Genomic DNA, 16,313 nt, shown 5'->3' with positions numbered 1-16,313 from the left:
GCTATACAAAGAGTGTCTTTTTTAAAATAATAAAAAAAATTCTAACTGTTGCTCTGAGCTGCAACTTTGAGATAACCAGAAAAGATATAAGTTATTTTTTTTACAAATTACAAGAACCTCCTGGTTAAAGGATAAGTTTAGTAGTAAAAAACAAAAATCGTACAACTTTAAAGATAACAGAAGTGGGGAAACTTTCTACACGAAATATATACACAACTAAACAGTGAAATAAAATTCCTTTTACTGTACTCCTACGGGGATATGCACTTAATCTATCATGTAAATCAACACTAAAAACACAGAGAGTACAGAGATTCAGTGAACAATGGATCACTTGCTCATAATCCAATGGCATAAGTACATTTATAACCAATACCTTGACAGAAACCATTAGCACCATAATAACAGCTTGGAAGTAGTAGTTGCATTCATGATGGCATACCTACATAGCATAGTGACAACAAAAATAAGATTGATTACCAGTACAAATAATACAATGGCAAGATTATTAATATAAAACGCCATTCTGACCTGCTAAAAATAGTACCATTTGAAACTGCAATAGGAAATTCACTATTTTGCAAAGAAATTCTAATGCAATCTGGGATTCTAAAAACCCGATTCAGATCGCTTATGAATCCAACCAATCAAAGAAACTCAAATAAGATGGTCAGTAGTAGTTCTGTAATTTCACAGCACCATTCAAGACTATTTGGGAAGGGAAAGAGGACTTAAGGACATATGTGTAAATAAGTTAGAAGAGTGACAAATCAGGAATTTAAAATAAAAGAAGAGAGGAATCAACGCACTTAAGAAATAAGGGTAAACTTGTAAATAACTAATGGAAAATTTGGGTTTTAATTAAAGAACCCTTTCTTCTACCAACTAACCCACAATAGAATACCAAACCAGCAGAAACTGCTATGGCTCCAGATGAGAACTCTCTCAAAAAACATCAGTTTGACACAAAGCTCCTCGGGGAGGTCAATAGTTCAAGGGTCCAATGTTTCCAATCAATGGGTACTTAAGACGGAACGCAAGGATGAAATCAGGGGCTTCAACTAATGTTTGATGGAAGAAAAAATTCAGGACTGAGTTATGATTTGAAATCTCAAATCAAACTGATTTTTGAGATGGAGCTTTGCTGGTAAGGTCACCCAAGGGCAGAGGTTATGTGTATGAAATTTCAGAGACGAAGGTTAGGGATCAATAGAATGGTGAACAAAGTGGCAGACTGAAACTTAACAGAGAAACAGGGAAGGAAATAAATAACAAGGTAATAATAAGAATAGGGAAGAAGACTATGATAGAAAAAAAGAATAGATCATACCTTAGCAAGGAGGAAGATGGAAGGAGGAGGAGAATGTCTTGCGGGGCAAAGGGAGAAGAGAGGCACACAAACAAAGGCCACGCAGCCACAGTTAACGAAACCATAGTTGTCACAAGGCATCCAAGCGGCCTAGTTGGAGTATGGGCGACTGTCGCCTTACTGCAAGGCACAGCGCTTATTTATGTCAAATATCATTTACTTAAGATAGTATTCATAAATAAGAAAATGCCTCCCCCTCATTGAATCCAATAAAAATAGTTTAAAAATAAATTCTAAAAGGATAAAAAGTCAACCCCCACTCCAAAAACAAAATTTGAATTCTTGGTTGTACGGGCAATTTTCAACTTTCAAACGTTGGGATTTTTCTCAATTCTGAAAAATTCATAAATATTATCATATGATAAAACATTTCTAAAAACCAAAGGCCTGGTAAAGTAATCCTTTTTATATATCCATAAAATAATTTTTAATAAGGTGATTTTAAAGCATTCCCATACTTCAAAATAATTTTGACCAGAACATAACTTTGTCATTACAACTCAAATTTAAGTAATCTTAGACTTGTTAAGAAGCTAGTCTTGTGCTCTGCCTAATACAAAATGTCTCATGTAAATTTGACCGATCAAACTTATTATAGGACAAGAACATTTCTCCATGTTGATTTTTTATGACTTAATGCTGATTTTTTTATGACTTGGCGTGGCTTAATGTAGCATACTAAACAATGTTAGAGAATAGGGAAAATAAAAAATAACACTTGGCCGACTTGTTCATCTTAAGGCGGGCGACTTGTTGTCTAAGCACTTAGGCAGCCTTCCAACGCCTTGGTTTGCCTTGGGGCCATGACAACTATAATCTCTAATGTAGGGTTACATGCACATAAATAAAAGAAGAAACCTATTCTAGTCCAGAAAATCAAAACAATTAGGAAACCAAGTCCTACATAACTATCTCCTATTCTACCCAAATAAAAGATTACATAAATATCTCAAAATAGAAACAAAAGATTGATATAATGTGTACAAATTCAATTACCAAATGTTCCACATGTAGCAGATGCTAGATAAGGCCTTGGGTCAACCTTAGCTAGCATGCCTTATTTGTAATTCCTCTTTAATATAAATATAGTGATGGCCTCTTATCACTCTGACAAGCCAATATTCTCCTCTCCTTTATTTTCTAATTGGTATCAGAGCGAGATTCCTTTTAGGATTTTCTTTTGCAAAGCTCAGCCCCATAACAGAGGCCTCATAGCTTCCCAAGCCTAAGCAAGGTCACATAAAAGTCATGCCGCCTTCTCCATTGACCACTAACCTCTTTAAAATCTCCACCACCGTCGCCTTCCCTCACTGCCTTCACTAGGGCATCTCGCCCTTGAACCAATGGGGCTCCAGCCCCTTGTCACTGCCTACAAAGGTCCCGCCCACCTTTATCCGGTGTCCCCAAGGGCTTCCGCCCCATCTTTTTTCACCATCAATTTCTCTGCCCTCCTCTCTGATGCCCACAGAGGCTCTTGCACATGGCTGTTTGTTGCTGCCTAGATCTCTTTCTATGTTGCTGCCTTATTTGACATGTTGTCTTGGTATTTATTGGTCTTTTATCTTCTATTGATAGTTGTTGTGATCATCTCTCCACATTCAGGGAGTGTTATTAGGCCTTTCTTTGTTTATTATGGAGGAAAGTTCAGCAACTTCTATAGAGGGAGTTGGGGGTAGTGTTGTGGGACGTCTTGGTTCCCATGGCCATGGCCATAACCCTACTATCCAACTTGGGCCTTCTAAATTGAATTGATCCAACGATCTTACTTAGTCTCGAGCCGGTATGCTCATGATCAAGGGTAACAATCTCTTAGGATATATAATTGGTGATACACCTAACCCAACTGAAACCACCGTTGCTAATGCATAGATGGCCAATGACAACTTGGTGATGTCTTTCTTACTGAACTCAATGGAACCCACAATCAACCCAAGTTTTGTGCTTCTGAACTTGGCTAAAGAATTGTGGGAACAAACACACCATGTTGACTGGTGGCTCTCGAGCCACTTTCCCTCTTGAAAATCCTAAGCGAAGGAAAGCTTCCAATCGGCCACCACTTTGGAGCAACCCAGCCCTGCCTCTCTCCCTCCCTTCTTCTCTCGTCCTCTCCCTTGCTCCCTCTCTCCCTCTCTTTTCTTCCTCCTCTCCTTCCTTTCTCTGCTTCTTCATCCCCTTCTAGAGCTTCATCTTGGTTGGAGTCGCGTATTGGCCGCCAACCCTGTAAGTCACCACCCTTGCTAGATCTCTATGCTCGTTTGGATTCCCGCTTGGCTGGTGGCCAAAAGTAGCCTACTTTTGGCCACCAACCCTGTAGATCACCATCCCTACTAGATCTCTATGGTCGTTTGGATTCCCGCTTGGCCAGCAACCTTATCGTCTCCGATCCCATTTGCCTGCTCTCGCTCCAGTCGCCGTCCACTCTACTCAGCTTGTTCTGCCGCCATTTGGTCACTAACTACCCCGCATGGTCTACAACCATTCGTCACCAACCCTTCTTGGCCAGCCACCCGATCTGCCTAGCTAGCTCGGCTATAACCGATTTGCTGCCAATTACATGGCAAGCAACTGTTTGGCAACCAACTATGCTTGGCCGGCAGCCGCTTCATCATTGCCCTCTGCAAGGCCGACGCACCTCGGTCATGGTTGTCACCTCCTTTAAGCCAGCTCCAAGCTTGGTCGTGGCCCTCCGCAAGGCCAGGGTCCCTCTAAAGCGTCAGCCCTCTTGCCGACGGTGCTCCCTTGGCAGCTAGAAAGATGAAGGGAAGAGATAGTATCTTAGGGTTTTACAAACCCTAGCTAGATTTGACTAGGTTGCTCTTGCTTATGATCAGCTTCCTTGCTTTGTTTTTTAGCACATGTGGGCTTTTGTGATGTAATGGACATGTTTTTTAGTCTTCAAGCCCATTGTGCCTTAGATGTTGTCTTTCCTGGGCTTTGATTATCCTTATTAGGTTTGTAATCTCCCCTTGGGGCTGTATTCTCCCTCCCCCTTCTTTTAATGCATTTATTATTCACCCAAAAAAAAAACTTGTGGGACGTTGTGAAGTATACCTATGTGAAGTCCCATAATTAGCTCAAATCTATAAGTTGTCGCCAAGTCTGGGAAACAACTCAAAAGGACTTAACACCAAGTTTCAAGTACTCGTTTTGTTTCGAAGTTTCGGTGGTTTTGAAACAACTGAAATACCGAAATTCGCCGAAACAATGTACATTTTTCATGTGTTCCGCTTGGCCATTTTAGGGGGATACTGGCTGAAGTGGCCAAAACTAGACATGAGCAAAACGAAATGACCGAAATGGGCAAAACTTTTTATGAAATAGCGCATTTTTTAGGCCACAATGACCAAAATTTTGAAACGAAATGACCGAAATCGAAGGGACCAAAATATATCTAAAATCATGTACTTTTGTATTTCGTATACCATTTCGTTTTGGTAAAAAAAATACCGAAATATCAGAGATTTCAGCAAATTTTTGAACCATGGTTAACACTCCCTGCATATTATTCAGCCCCCAACAACTTATGCCAACAATTGGATTTTTACCACCAGATGTCCATGATTGATCCTAGTGGTGTCCAGGTATTCAAACTGCGAGTGAGATGGAGCACATCTATGATTTTCTCATTGGACTAAACCAGAAGTATGATCAGACTTGTGTCCAAGTTCTCAGCATGATAAGTTTCCTACTTTACTAGAGGCATATAACTTGGTCCAACACGAAGAACGTTGTCGGTTCCTTATAATGCATGTTGTTACTTTGGCTCAATAAGCCCTTACCTCCACTACTCAGGTTGACTCCACTAAATTGGTTATTCCTGGCAAAGAACCAGTCCAGTGTGACTATTGAGGCCGTCCCTGTCACACCAAGGACACTTGTTGGAAGCTTCATGGTCGCCCTAAGGGATGAGGGTGTGGTGGGAAGCAAGGTGGTTCCCGTTCTCAGGCTCATGTGGCTGATGATATTGATAGTTCTACTACAACACCCACTGCATCCTCACCCTTCTCTTTAGATCAATTAATGGCTCAAATAGGCCTTGTTGCTGCTCCTGCACCATCGGCATCTTCCCCTTCCACTTTTCATCTTTCCCAATCAGATATAATTCTTGCTTCCTCTCAACATAGTTCTTACTGGATGTTGTATTCCTACGTCTCTAGCCATATGACAAGTTCCTCAGACATTTTCCATACCTATACTCCTTGTTCAGGTAAGGACAGTCCCAGTAGCAAATGGGTCTCTTTCCGTGATCTCTGGTAAAGGCACTGTTACCATCTCTCCCACCATTTCCCTTCAATCTGTTCTTCATGCCCCTAATCTATGTGCTTATCAACTTTCTATTATCGTCTCATTGTTGACCTTAATTGTTGTGTTAACTTTTTTTCTTTACATTGTGTTTTTTAGGATCTGATGACAAGGGCAATGATTGGATATGGTAAGGTGCAAGATGAGCTCTACTACCTAGATCCGAAACCTGTTGCTATGTCTCCTCCACTCTGCTCATACTAGTCAGGTTGCTAGTCATCTCCACCACCTTCATCAATGGCACCGCCATTTGAGCCACCCCTTTTTTCTTTTTTAAAATGTTTATTTCATGATTGATGAGTACATTTATGTGTGAAATCTAGGGTAGTAAAACATGCATTTTACATATTTAGAATGGAGCTCCCTTGGGTTTTACTCTCTTTTTGCAGGTTTTATATTTTCAAGGCTTTAAGGACTATCGGGCGCTTCTCTAATTTTACACGCCTATTTCTTTTCATGGTTGCGAAGAGGATGAAATTCTGAGCAAGATGGCCGTGTTCAATTGCAAGTACACATTCGTTTGGTCAACCGTACAAGTGATTATTCTTTTTGGGTCAGAAAAAGAATAATGGATCAGAACTAAACCGAGATACAAAACCAGCCCATCTGCAGTTGTTCCAAGGGTATAAGGAATATTCTAAATGCCAACAAGGATCGATGGACCACATCCTTAAGTGATTAAAGATTCGTTTCTGGTAAAAACAACTACCTAGCGTAGTTGGTGAGTTGTGATGCGCAAAATCCCTTGCTTATTAGGAGGTCTCAAGTTCGAACCTCTTAATTACCATTTTGTTGAGGTTTTTATTTTAGAAGATTTTCTTTTTCCTACTCATCACTCAAAGGAGGTCGGCCAAAGGGTTTCTTACGCAAGAGGAGAGAGAAATAAGGAAATAAAGAGAAAAATAGAAAAAAGGGAGAAAAAACAGGAAAGAAAAAAAATAATAAGAATTAAAAAAATCGTCCAAGATGCTGCCACGTTTGAAGAAGAGGAAAAAAAAGGAAAAAGAAAGCAAAATCGTTGGAGATTCCCTACTTCCTACAATTCTCTATCTTCTCTCTCCTCCACCTCATCAACAAGATAAAAAAAAAATTTCTTTTTTAGAAGCTAAAATCTTTAGCTTCCCTCCCCCATTCTCTATATAATAGAATTAACACAAGGGGAGGAGGCAATTCATTCTTCTTCTAGGGTTTTTTTTTAGTTGCTCTATCTCTTTCTCTAGTTTTCTCTTTCTCTAGCTCTAGTTTTAAGTTTATGCTGTAAACACTTTTGTAAGTTCTTTTTATTCAATTAATGCAAGCACTTTTGTTTTTGATTCAGTCTTTTATTTTTATTGTTTAAGCAATTCAAGTTGTAATTTTCAAGTTCTAGTTCTAGTTCTAGGCTTAGTCCTAGGTGACAAGAACAAGCTATGAAGCATGTCTTTCAAGTTCAATTTATTTTGCTTCAGATTTGTTTTCTCTAGTACTAGAAATTTCAGATTTGGTTTATTCCAGATCTGGTTTTTAATACTGGTAGTATCTCAAATTGATCAAGTTTTCAATTCAAGGGTTGAAGTTCAAGTAAGTAGGCTCCTTCAGTAATCTTCTCTCCCCCCTCTCATTCCCTCTTCTAACTACCCTTTATTTCTTAATTTAGGATTTTAATTTCAGTCGTTACATTATTGCTATCCCTTTCTCCCAAGGTTCATGGCTAGTGTATGTGTTGGTTTTGCCCCTCCTAGCCATAGAACCATCAATTTATTGCTTTTATTTTAATTGTCTCCCTTTCCCTTAAGCTAAGTAGAGTAACCCTTGTAAGAGTGACTCTCTGGTCAAGTAGGGAAGCTCATATTATGATGCATCCCTCGGGCTAAGTAGAGAAACCTACTTGTGAGTTTCTCTCTAGCTTTATCCCCTTTCTTTTACTTTATTTTTATTTCAGCATTTTTTTCCTTTATTTTTTTTTAATTGCGTGGGTTGTTTATTTTCAGTTATTTATTTATTTAATTTTAATTGCGTGGCTTGCGTCTTTAAATTCTTAGATGACGAATGGTTAGGACGTTATTTTAGATACATATGTTTAAGACGGTAATTAGAATTAGATCACAATCATTAATCGGTTCACTTTCGCATTATTAAAATAAATAAAAAAATAAAGTGGCTGCTCTCCCTGTGTTCGACCCGTAGCTACACTGATCCGTACGCTTGCGGTTACATTTTAAATCTCAAACAATATGCCTTGACTGAACCCATGCCAGAAAAAATCAATGATCCTGTAAAGAAGGGCAAAAGGGTGGCTTGGATTCAAGCGGATTACCAATGCAAAAATCGGATCTTGAATGCATTATCCAATGACTTATACCATATGTATAGTTCATTGGAGTATGCGTATTCGATTTGGAATGCTTTGGTAAATAAGCACTCTCTTGAGGATGCTAGCTCAAAGAAGTACTTGGTGGCTAACTTTCCAAATTTTACTATGAAAGATAGTGACACCATTTCGAACCAAATTGATAAATTTCAAATCTTGGTTGGAAAACTAGCAAAGGAAAAAATGTTTCTACCAGAAGAATTTGTGACTGGTGCCTTAATTGAAAAGCTTCCATCTTCTTGGGATGCTTTCAAGTTATCAATGAAACACAAGAAGGCGGAGTTAACCTTGAACCAGTTAGTTGTAAGGATCAAAATTGAAGAAAAGAATTGGAACAAGGACAAAGGTGAAAAAGACCTTAGGGAGAAACGCTTCAAAGCGAATTTGGTAGAAACCAACAAACAAGACAAGAAAAGAAAGAACCATCAAAACAATGATAAACCTTCTTTTAAGAAGAAGAAACTCACTTGTTATGGGTGCGGTAAGCCAAGGCACTTCAAGAAAGATTACCGATTCAAAAAGAACAAATCTAAAAAGCTGAACCTAGTTGAAGACAATGTCTTTGTAGCTATAGTCACAGAAGCAAATTTGGTTAAAAACCAAAGGATTGGGTATTGAATACTGGTGCTACAAAACACATTTGTTGTGATCTGAAGATGTTCTCCTCCTATTCCATGAGTATGGGAGACGAAAATGTATTCATGAAAAATTCCCAAAGTGCCCCTATTATGGGAAGTAATGTTGAAGCTCACTTCAGGGAAGACTATGGTTCTCACCAATGTCCTCTATGTGCCAGACATTAGGTGCAATTTAATTTCAGTTCCTTTGCTTAATAAAGTAGGAATGAAATTAGCTTTTGAGAGTGATAAGGTGGTTATCACTATGAACAATGTTTGTGGAAGGGATACTTTAGTGAGGGGTTATTTATACTAAGAGTTGAAAATGTTGTAATTGAGAAAGCTAGTAATCATTCCACTTACATTGTTGTCCCTACTAATTCTTTTGATTTGTGGCATGGTAGGTTGGGTTATAGTAGTGTGAAGTATATCACCAAACTATGCAAGTTAGACATAATCACCAATAAGGTGGAACCCCCTGTGAACTAGTGTACAACTTGTGTAGAGGCAAAGTTAACCAAAAAGTCTCATAAAATTGTGGATAGAAATAGTGATCTCTTGGAATTGATCCATAGTAACTTGAGTGACTATAAGTCATATGAGTCTAGGGGAGAAAACAACTCTGTCATAACCTTCGTAGATGACCACTCCAGGTATACCATGGTTTATTTACTCAAATCAAAGGACGAGATTGGAAAGGCATTTATATCTTACAAAAACGGAAGTTGAAAATCAACTTGACAAGAAGGTTAAAAGACTTACAACCGATAGAGAGACTAAGTATTTTAACATTAAAAAGTTTTGTGAGGAAAATGAAATTATCCATGAAACAACCACTCCATACCAACCGGAATCCAATGGGGTTGCCAAAAGGAAAAATAGATCTCTTAAGGAGATTATGAACTCTATGTTATTGAGTTCAAGTGTACCACTTGATATGTGGGGGGAAGCCATGCTAACAGTATGTTATCTATTAAATAGAATCCCACATAACAAGACTGATATGATTTCATTTGAGAAATGGTTTGGAAGGAAACCAAGTCTAAAACACTTACGGATTTGGGATTGTTTGGCCAAGGTATTATTACCGGATACCAAGAATAGAAAATTGGGACCAAAAACATGTGATTGTGTGTTTTTGGGGTATGCTACAAATAATGCAGCATACCGGTTCATGGTAATTAAAGCCATGGATGATGTTATTGAAACAAATAGCATCATAGAATCAAGGGATGTTGAGTTCTTTGAAAACATATTTCCCTTTAAATCCAACTTACCAATAAGTAAGGATAACCAATTCACTTATGGGGAAATTGAGTCAAATGAAAGGGTTACCAATCAAGAATTGGGTAATGGTGATGGAAATCAACCAAGGATGAGCAAGTGACTCAAAAGACCCAAATATTCGAATGATGATTGGCTTGTCTATTTAGTAGACAAGAATCCTCTTACATACAAAGAGGCTATTACATCATCTGATGCCGTCCTTTGGAAGGAGGCAATCAAGACTAGATTCAATCTTGGAGAATAATACTTGGAAATTGGTAAATTTACCAATTGGTTCCAAAACTTTGGAAACCAAGTGGATATTTCGAAAGAAACTAAAAAGTGATGGGTCACTTGATCGTTTCAAGGCCAAACTTGTAGTCAAGGGGTTTAGGCAAAAACTTAACATTGATTACTTTGACACATTTGCCCCAATCTCTAGAATTGCCACAGTAAAGGTTATGTTAGCAATGGCGTCAATGCATAATCTAGTCATCCATTAAAAGGATGTGAAAACGGTATTTCTAAATGGGGACTTAGAGTAGAAAATTTACATAAAGCAACCAGAAAGTTGTGTTGTAAATGGACAATAGCAAAAAGTTTGTAAGCTTCGAAAATCTTTATATGGATTGAACCAAGCGCCAAAGCAATGGCATGAAAAATTAGGCAAAGTTCTAATTTCAAATGGTTTCATTGTGAACAATGTTGAAAGGTGCTTATATAGCAGGTTTCATGGTGGTAAAGGCGTATTCATACTGCTATATATAGATGATATGCTGATAATGGGAACAAACTTAAAAATAGTGAATCAAGCTAAAAAACTTTTGATGTCTAGTTTTGACACAAAGGACTTAGGAGAGGTTGATATGATCCTGGGGATTCAAGATCATCAAGCAAGAGAATAATATTTCACTATCCCAAGCCCATTATGTAGAAAACATACTTAAAAAGTATGGGTACCATGAAGTTTCAGCAGTTAAATCACCCTTTGATATGGGATGTTATTTGAAAAGAAACTTTGGGTGAACTGGTAAATCAAAAAAGGTATGCTCAAATTATTGGTTCAGTCACATATCTAATGAATTGTACGCGTCCTGATATTGCCCTTGCGGTGGGAAAGTTGAGTCAACATACTCACAATCCAAGTAAGGAGTATTGGACCGCAGTTGATAGGTTGTTGAGGTACCTAAAAGGTACTATAAACAATAGTTTACACTATAGTGGTAAACCAACGGTGCTGGAGGGGTACTGTGATGCAAATTGGATCTCAGATACAAACGAGTCCTTAAATACTAGTGGGTATGTATTTACATTAGCAAGTGGTGCCATCTCATGGAAGTCCACAAAGCAATCTTGTAAGACAGGCTCTGCCATGGCAGCTGAGTTCATAGCCTTAGAAAAGACGAGAACGGAAGCCGAATGACTCAGAAACTTAATGGCGGATATTCCATTGTGGTAAAAACCAACGCCATCGATATCACTACATTGTGATAATCAAGCGGCTATACATCTAGCCAAAAACCAGATATACAATGGTAAAAGAAAGCATATATGCCAAAGACACAATCTTGTGAGACAGTACATAGATGAAAGAATAATAGCTATCGATTATGTGAAGTCAGAAAGTAACCAAGCTGATATGTTCACAAAGCCTATGTTTATCAAGAACTTGTTTAGTGCATCTATAGGAATGGGATTGATGCATATTCCTTAGGTCATGTGATGGACACCCTACCTATGTGAAGAGGCTTAATGCCTGAATTAGGTTCAAGGGGTACAAAAGAAGTCATGGGATGACTAGTTCAGTATTACTACTTATATAAGTATTCATTCCAAGATGTAGATGGTGATAGTAGTATCACCACAAGGAGAAAGGTTGAGCGGTAAAGCTCTTAATTAGTCTAATCCCAGGAAATGTGGAGGTGTGTTAATTGTGGTGCAAATCGGGGACTAACCTAGTGAATGTAGAGGGTGTGGCCGCCGCCAATGAGAACTTATAGGAAAATTCTCTAAACATTCATGAGTCCAAGATAAAGGACATGGCCGGTTCAAAAGTCCAAAGTGATTATATGATGGCTAACTCAAAAAGTCGACTTATGGAATGTGGTTGATGGGTCGGTCAGCTACACCAATGAGAAAAGGTTCAAGGAGTCTGACTCTACCCATACTCTATAGCGCGGCTCATTAGACCTAGTGTAGGTTCAAGTCCGAAAGATACCTACAACGATGTGTCTTGTAGTGTCTAATACAGTCACAGTACATGTGTTCTTCGTGTCGTTTGAAACTTGTGGGGATTGTTAGATTTTATATCTATTTTATTATATTTAAGTTTCAAAATGAAGTATTTCTTTTATGTGTTTTGATTGTCTTGTTATGGTGTGGGACCCTTGGGGTCAAGGTAGTGGAAAGGGATCAATAACACCCTATAGGAGCCCTAAAGTCCATTCATGGCCATTACCAAGAGCGGAGAGGTGGGCAAAGAGAATTGATTGATTCTTAATTCATGCCATAGGTTATTGTCAAATGGAGGCAAATGGTCAATGTCATTATATGGGTACCCTAAAGTCCATTCATGGCCACTACCATGAGTGGGGAGGTGGGCTAAGGAATTGATTGGGATTAATTCAATTTATTAAATTAATTTACTATTCATGTTCATATGACATTATTCTCCAATTAACTTGCCATTAGTTAGAGGTTACTCTTGAGGAATCCAAGAGGGTGCAAGGGTAGGTTTTGGGTCTATATAAACCCAACCAAATACCTTGTAAAGACTCTCATTCAAACATTGACATTCCATCATTTTCTACTTATTGTAACCATACAAGTTTTTATCTTCCTTTCATTTTCTCTAAGTCTTGTGTAAGGTTAAAAGGGGCTGCTGTGCTATAGCTTTTTGCTCCTAAAAGGGACTAGAAGGACTGTCTCATCTTCTAGTGGGAGGTTGTTTTATCTTGAAGGTAGAGGCGCAGAACAACTCTTGGCAGTAGAGGGCATCAATAACCTTAAAGGCAGCACTATAAGTGTGACTCACATCTATTCTGTTCAAAGCTTCTTCAGTTATTGTGGTGGTGATTCAACATCTATTTCAAGTCTTTTCTCATCTCATTTCAGCTAAGGATCAACACTACAACATCATAGTTTCAACTGCAAAAGATTTGTATTGCAATTTATATTTTGTAAGAAATTGTAATACAATTACCCAACAATAACTCATAAAACCTTACACACAATCAAAGTCATAGCCTAGCAAGCAATTGAAAGGACAAGCTAAGCTGATGCTCCCTCCCTCAATACGCCTAAAGTCCTGAACCCAGAAGTACATGTTGGCGGGGTGTTGTGGACCCACTAATACAATTATTTGGGTCCCTAATCCCTATTTGTTAGGAATCACTCCTCCCTTCAATGGCAGTTGACTCCTAGCTTCCTCTTTATTCTTGAGTCATATTTTGAAAGAGATGGAAAAGATGTGAAAATTGGTTTCATTGTTGCCAAGCCTAGATGTGCGAAAATTGGTTTCATTGTTGCCAAGCCTAGATGTGCTCAAAAGATGTGGTCAACCTATGATAATTGGTGTCTATAATTGCAGGGCTTAAATGTGCTCAAGAGAGGTGAGCCTAGTGTCATTTAGAATTAAATTTATTATTATTTGACTTTACCTAATTTAGGTTGTGATTAAGGCTCCATTTGCTTGCAAGGGGAATTTAAAGCGAAGGGAAGTGAAATTTTCATACTTCAGAAAGGAATGTTTATAATCATCACCCCATGTGATTCAATGTGATTCTATAAATTACTTGATTTTTTTAACCATATTTGGTAATGATACATTTTACATGTAATTTTTATTTTACTTATTATAGCAAAAGGTTTTGGATGCAAAGTAAAGAGAAATTTTATAACCAAATATGGAATGATTTGAAGTAATGATATGGTCACATGGGGTAATAATTACATATATATATTTTTTTTTTAAGTATAAAATTTTCAATTCCCTTCTCTTTAAATCCCCTTGCAACCAGACAGTAGAGTGATACAATTTCTAGCCAGGTTTATCAATAGCGTGGAAAAACCTCTATTGTGCACAACTGAAATCTTAGGCCTTGTAACGATGGAAACCAAGGTACCACAAATTCTTAATCTCTTTCAAAACACTATTCAAGGACAAGGATGAAGGAATGAGAAGCGAGGAAAAACCTTCCGACGACTCTAGCTCAGAAAAATCAAAATTGGGTGAAGAATAACCAGTAGCACATTAATATCAAATACTAGGCAACATCGCAAAGATCACATAAGCAAAATTGGATTGCGAGATATATAGGATCCTTGATGTTGCTCCGGTGAGATGGAGATTCACTAAGTGACCATATTAATGTTTAATTTCACATCTAATTATCATCCAAATATCTCAATATATGTTAAGGACCAAAGATATAGGGATCTGAACTAGGAAGCATGTTGGCAACTGCCAGTATCAATCCAATCCCAAGTTGCCCAGATTGGTAGTGAATCAGTTGATCTAGATCAAAGTAAAATGGGAACTATAAAAGATGTCCCCAGTGCATGAGGCTTCTGCCAATGGAACAATCTTACTATTACACCAAGCCCTTACTTGCGGTTGGAAAACCATAAGTTTGAAAAATTGACTTCAAAGTTCCAAATTCTTCTTCTTCTATTTTTTTTTTTTTTTTTTTTTTTTTGGTAAAACCAAATTCTTCTTCATCCGGTAAAAACTTTAAACATTGTTTAAAAATCTGATAAAAAATCTATAGATTTTCCTGAGTTGGATCAGAATCAAGGAAGTCCCCTTCCGACTTCCACCCGATAAGTTGAAGGAAATGAAAAAAGAGAAGAAGATTGAAAATATTACTTTTTGGTGTCATCTCCTAACTGATAATAATAATAAGAAGAAGAAGAAAAGATATCTCAAGTCATTGTCTTGGATTAAAAAAAAAAAACAAAAATCCTTTTTTTCTCCGATCCCATTTTTCTTTGGTCCGGCTGATTCCGGCAAATACCAACTGATTCCAATCCGAATCAATCAAGATTAACCCAGTGCCCACCCTCGAGTTTTATTACATTAGCTATTAAGGTAAGAGGAGTGTTGATCGGACTTACCCATCAGCAGTATTCTTCAGATCCCATCCTTTCAATCTACCAACCTCTTTCAGAGCCTTCTTCCACACCTCTACGGTATCCTCGTCGAAATTCTTCTTGTGCTCCAGAAAAGCATTCCCATAGGAGCTACCAGGAGTCTGGTTTCGGACGACAGATGGATCTACATGGTAGAAAACGGGCATCACTCTCATTTTTCTTTGGCCTCTCTCTAATTTCATGCACTCCGCAATCTCTGCAACTTCACCGAGGCACCATTTGCTGGAAGCATAGTCTTTTGAGAAGATGACAATGGCGATTTTGGATTGGTGGATCGCAGAGCGAAGCGCCCCATCGATCTTTTCTCCGATTCGGAGTTCTTCGTTGTCCCTGAACGTGCGGATTCCAATATCGAGAAGAGCGTTGTAAAGGTGGTCGGTGAAGTTGGTGCGGGTCTCACCTCTAAAGCTCAAGAACACCTCGTAATCCCACCCAGAAGTGGGAAGCGATGAAGAAGAAGAAGAGGAACCGCACTCTTGTGTGGCAGATGATGATTCTGCTGCGTCGTTCTTTCCAGAAGAGGGAAGCGGTGAAGAAGAAGAAGAGGAATCACTCTCCTGTGTGGCACTTGATGCTGCTGCCTCGTTCTTTCCAGAAGCGGGAAGCGGTGAAGAGGAATCCGAAACGCACTCTTGTGTGGCAGATGAAGTTGCTGCGTCGTTCTTACCCTTTGCAGAAGCATCAGTTCTTTTCTCGAAGAGTTTCTTTAGAAGAAGAACGATGACAAACCCTCCTACAAGCCTAAGAGTAAACATTTTTTCTCTCCCTTTCAAAGATGATTTGAGATCTACGAGCAGAAACTTGGATCTGATCAGTTGTTTTCTCAGTAGTCGAATCGGAAGAACAACAACAGAAGAGGAGAAATGAAGTAGAGCTTGATGTCTTCGTCAACGCGAGGCCTGAGGGTCTTTGTTTAAAACAAAATAAGGTTCTTTTATTTTCAATTATTTTAATCTGCAAATGGTGAGGTTTTGAAGAAAATGAGATTTATAAAAAGAAAAAAATCACGTTTAGACAGTACAAAATAAGACTAAAATTGCTAAAGTTTTTTTTTTTTTTTTTTTTTGGGGGTTGTGGGGACAGGATGGTGGGGGGCAAGTGATCAAGTGTGTACCCGATGGACAGATTCGGGGTGATAAAAAGTGTCAGTGGTGAGGTACACTGACAATCCAATACTTGAGATGTATGGTCGAATTTTTCCAGTCATTGAATCTAACAGTTGGATCAAGTGTATCTTTTATGACAAAACTCCAAAGTG

At 38.4% G+C, this 16,313-nt stretch overlaps 2 protein-coding genes across 3 annotated transcripts in view; both read right to left on the bottom strand.

Annotated features, from left to right (window-relative positions):
• Positions 1-1,604, bottom strand: part of LOC122058421 (E4 SUMO-protein ligase PIAL2-like) — a 3,609-nt gene extending 2,005 nt beyond the window's left edge. The window contains exons 1-2 of one of the 2 annotated variants that reach the window (XM_042621105.1): positions 1,331-1,604; positions 377-442 (exon numbers count right to left, since the gene is read on the bottom strand). In XM_042621105.1, coding sequence (XP_042477039.1) covers positions 377-442; positions 1,331-1,450 — 186 coding nt within the window. In that variant the 5' untranslated portion in view covers positions 1,451-1,604. The remainder of the gene's footprint in view (positions 1-376; positions 443-1,330) is intronic. The other variant, XM_042621104.1, reaches the window with a different exon arrangement.
• A 13,411-nt stretch (positions 1,605-15,015) lies between these two features.
• LOC122057916 (TMV resistance protein N-like) lies at positions 15,016-15,810 on the bottom strand. The gene has a single exon (XM_042620286.1). It carries the CDS (start codon positions 15,808-15,810, stop codon positions 15,016-15,018), a length of 795 nt encoding a protein of 264 aa, XP_042476220.1.
• Positions 15,811-16,313: the final 503 nt, after the last annotated feature.

The sequence above is a fragment of the Macadamia integrifolia genome, chromosome 12 (genome assembly GCF_013358625.1).
Source record: "Macadamia integrifolia cultivar HAES 741 chromosome 12, SCU_Mint_v3, whole genome shotgun sequence".
NCBI lineage: Eukaryota > Viridiplantae > Streptophyta > Magnoliopsida > Proteales > Proteaceae > Macadamia > Macadamia integrifolia.
This window is presented reverse-complemented; position numbering and strand designations above follow the sequence as displayed.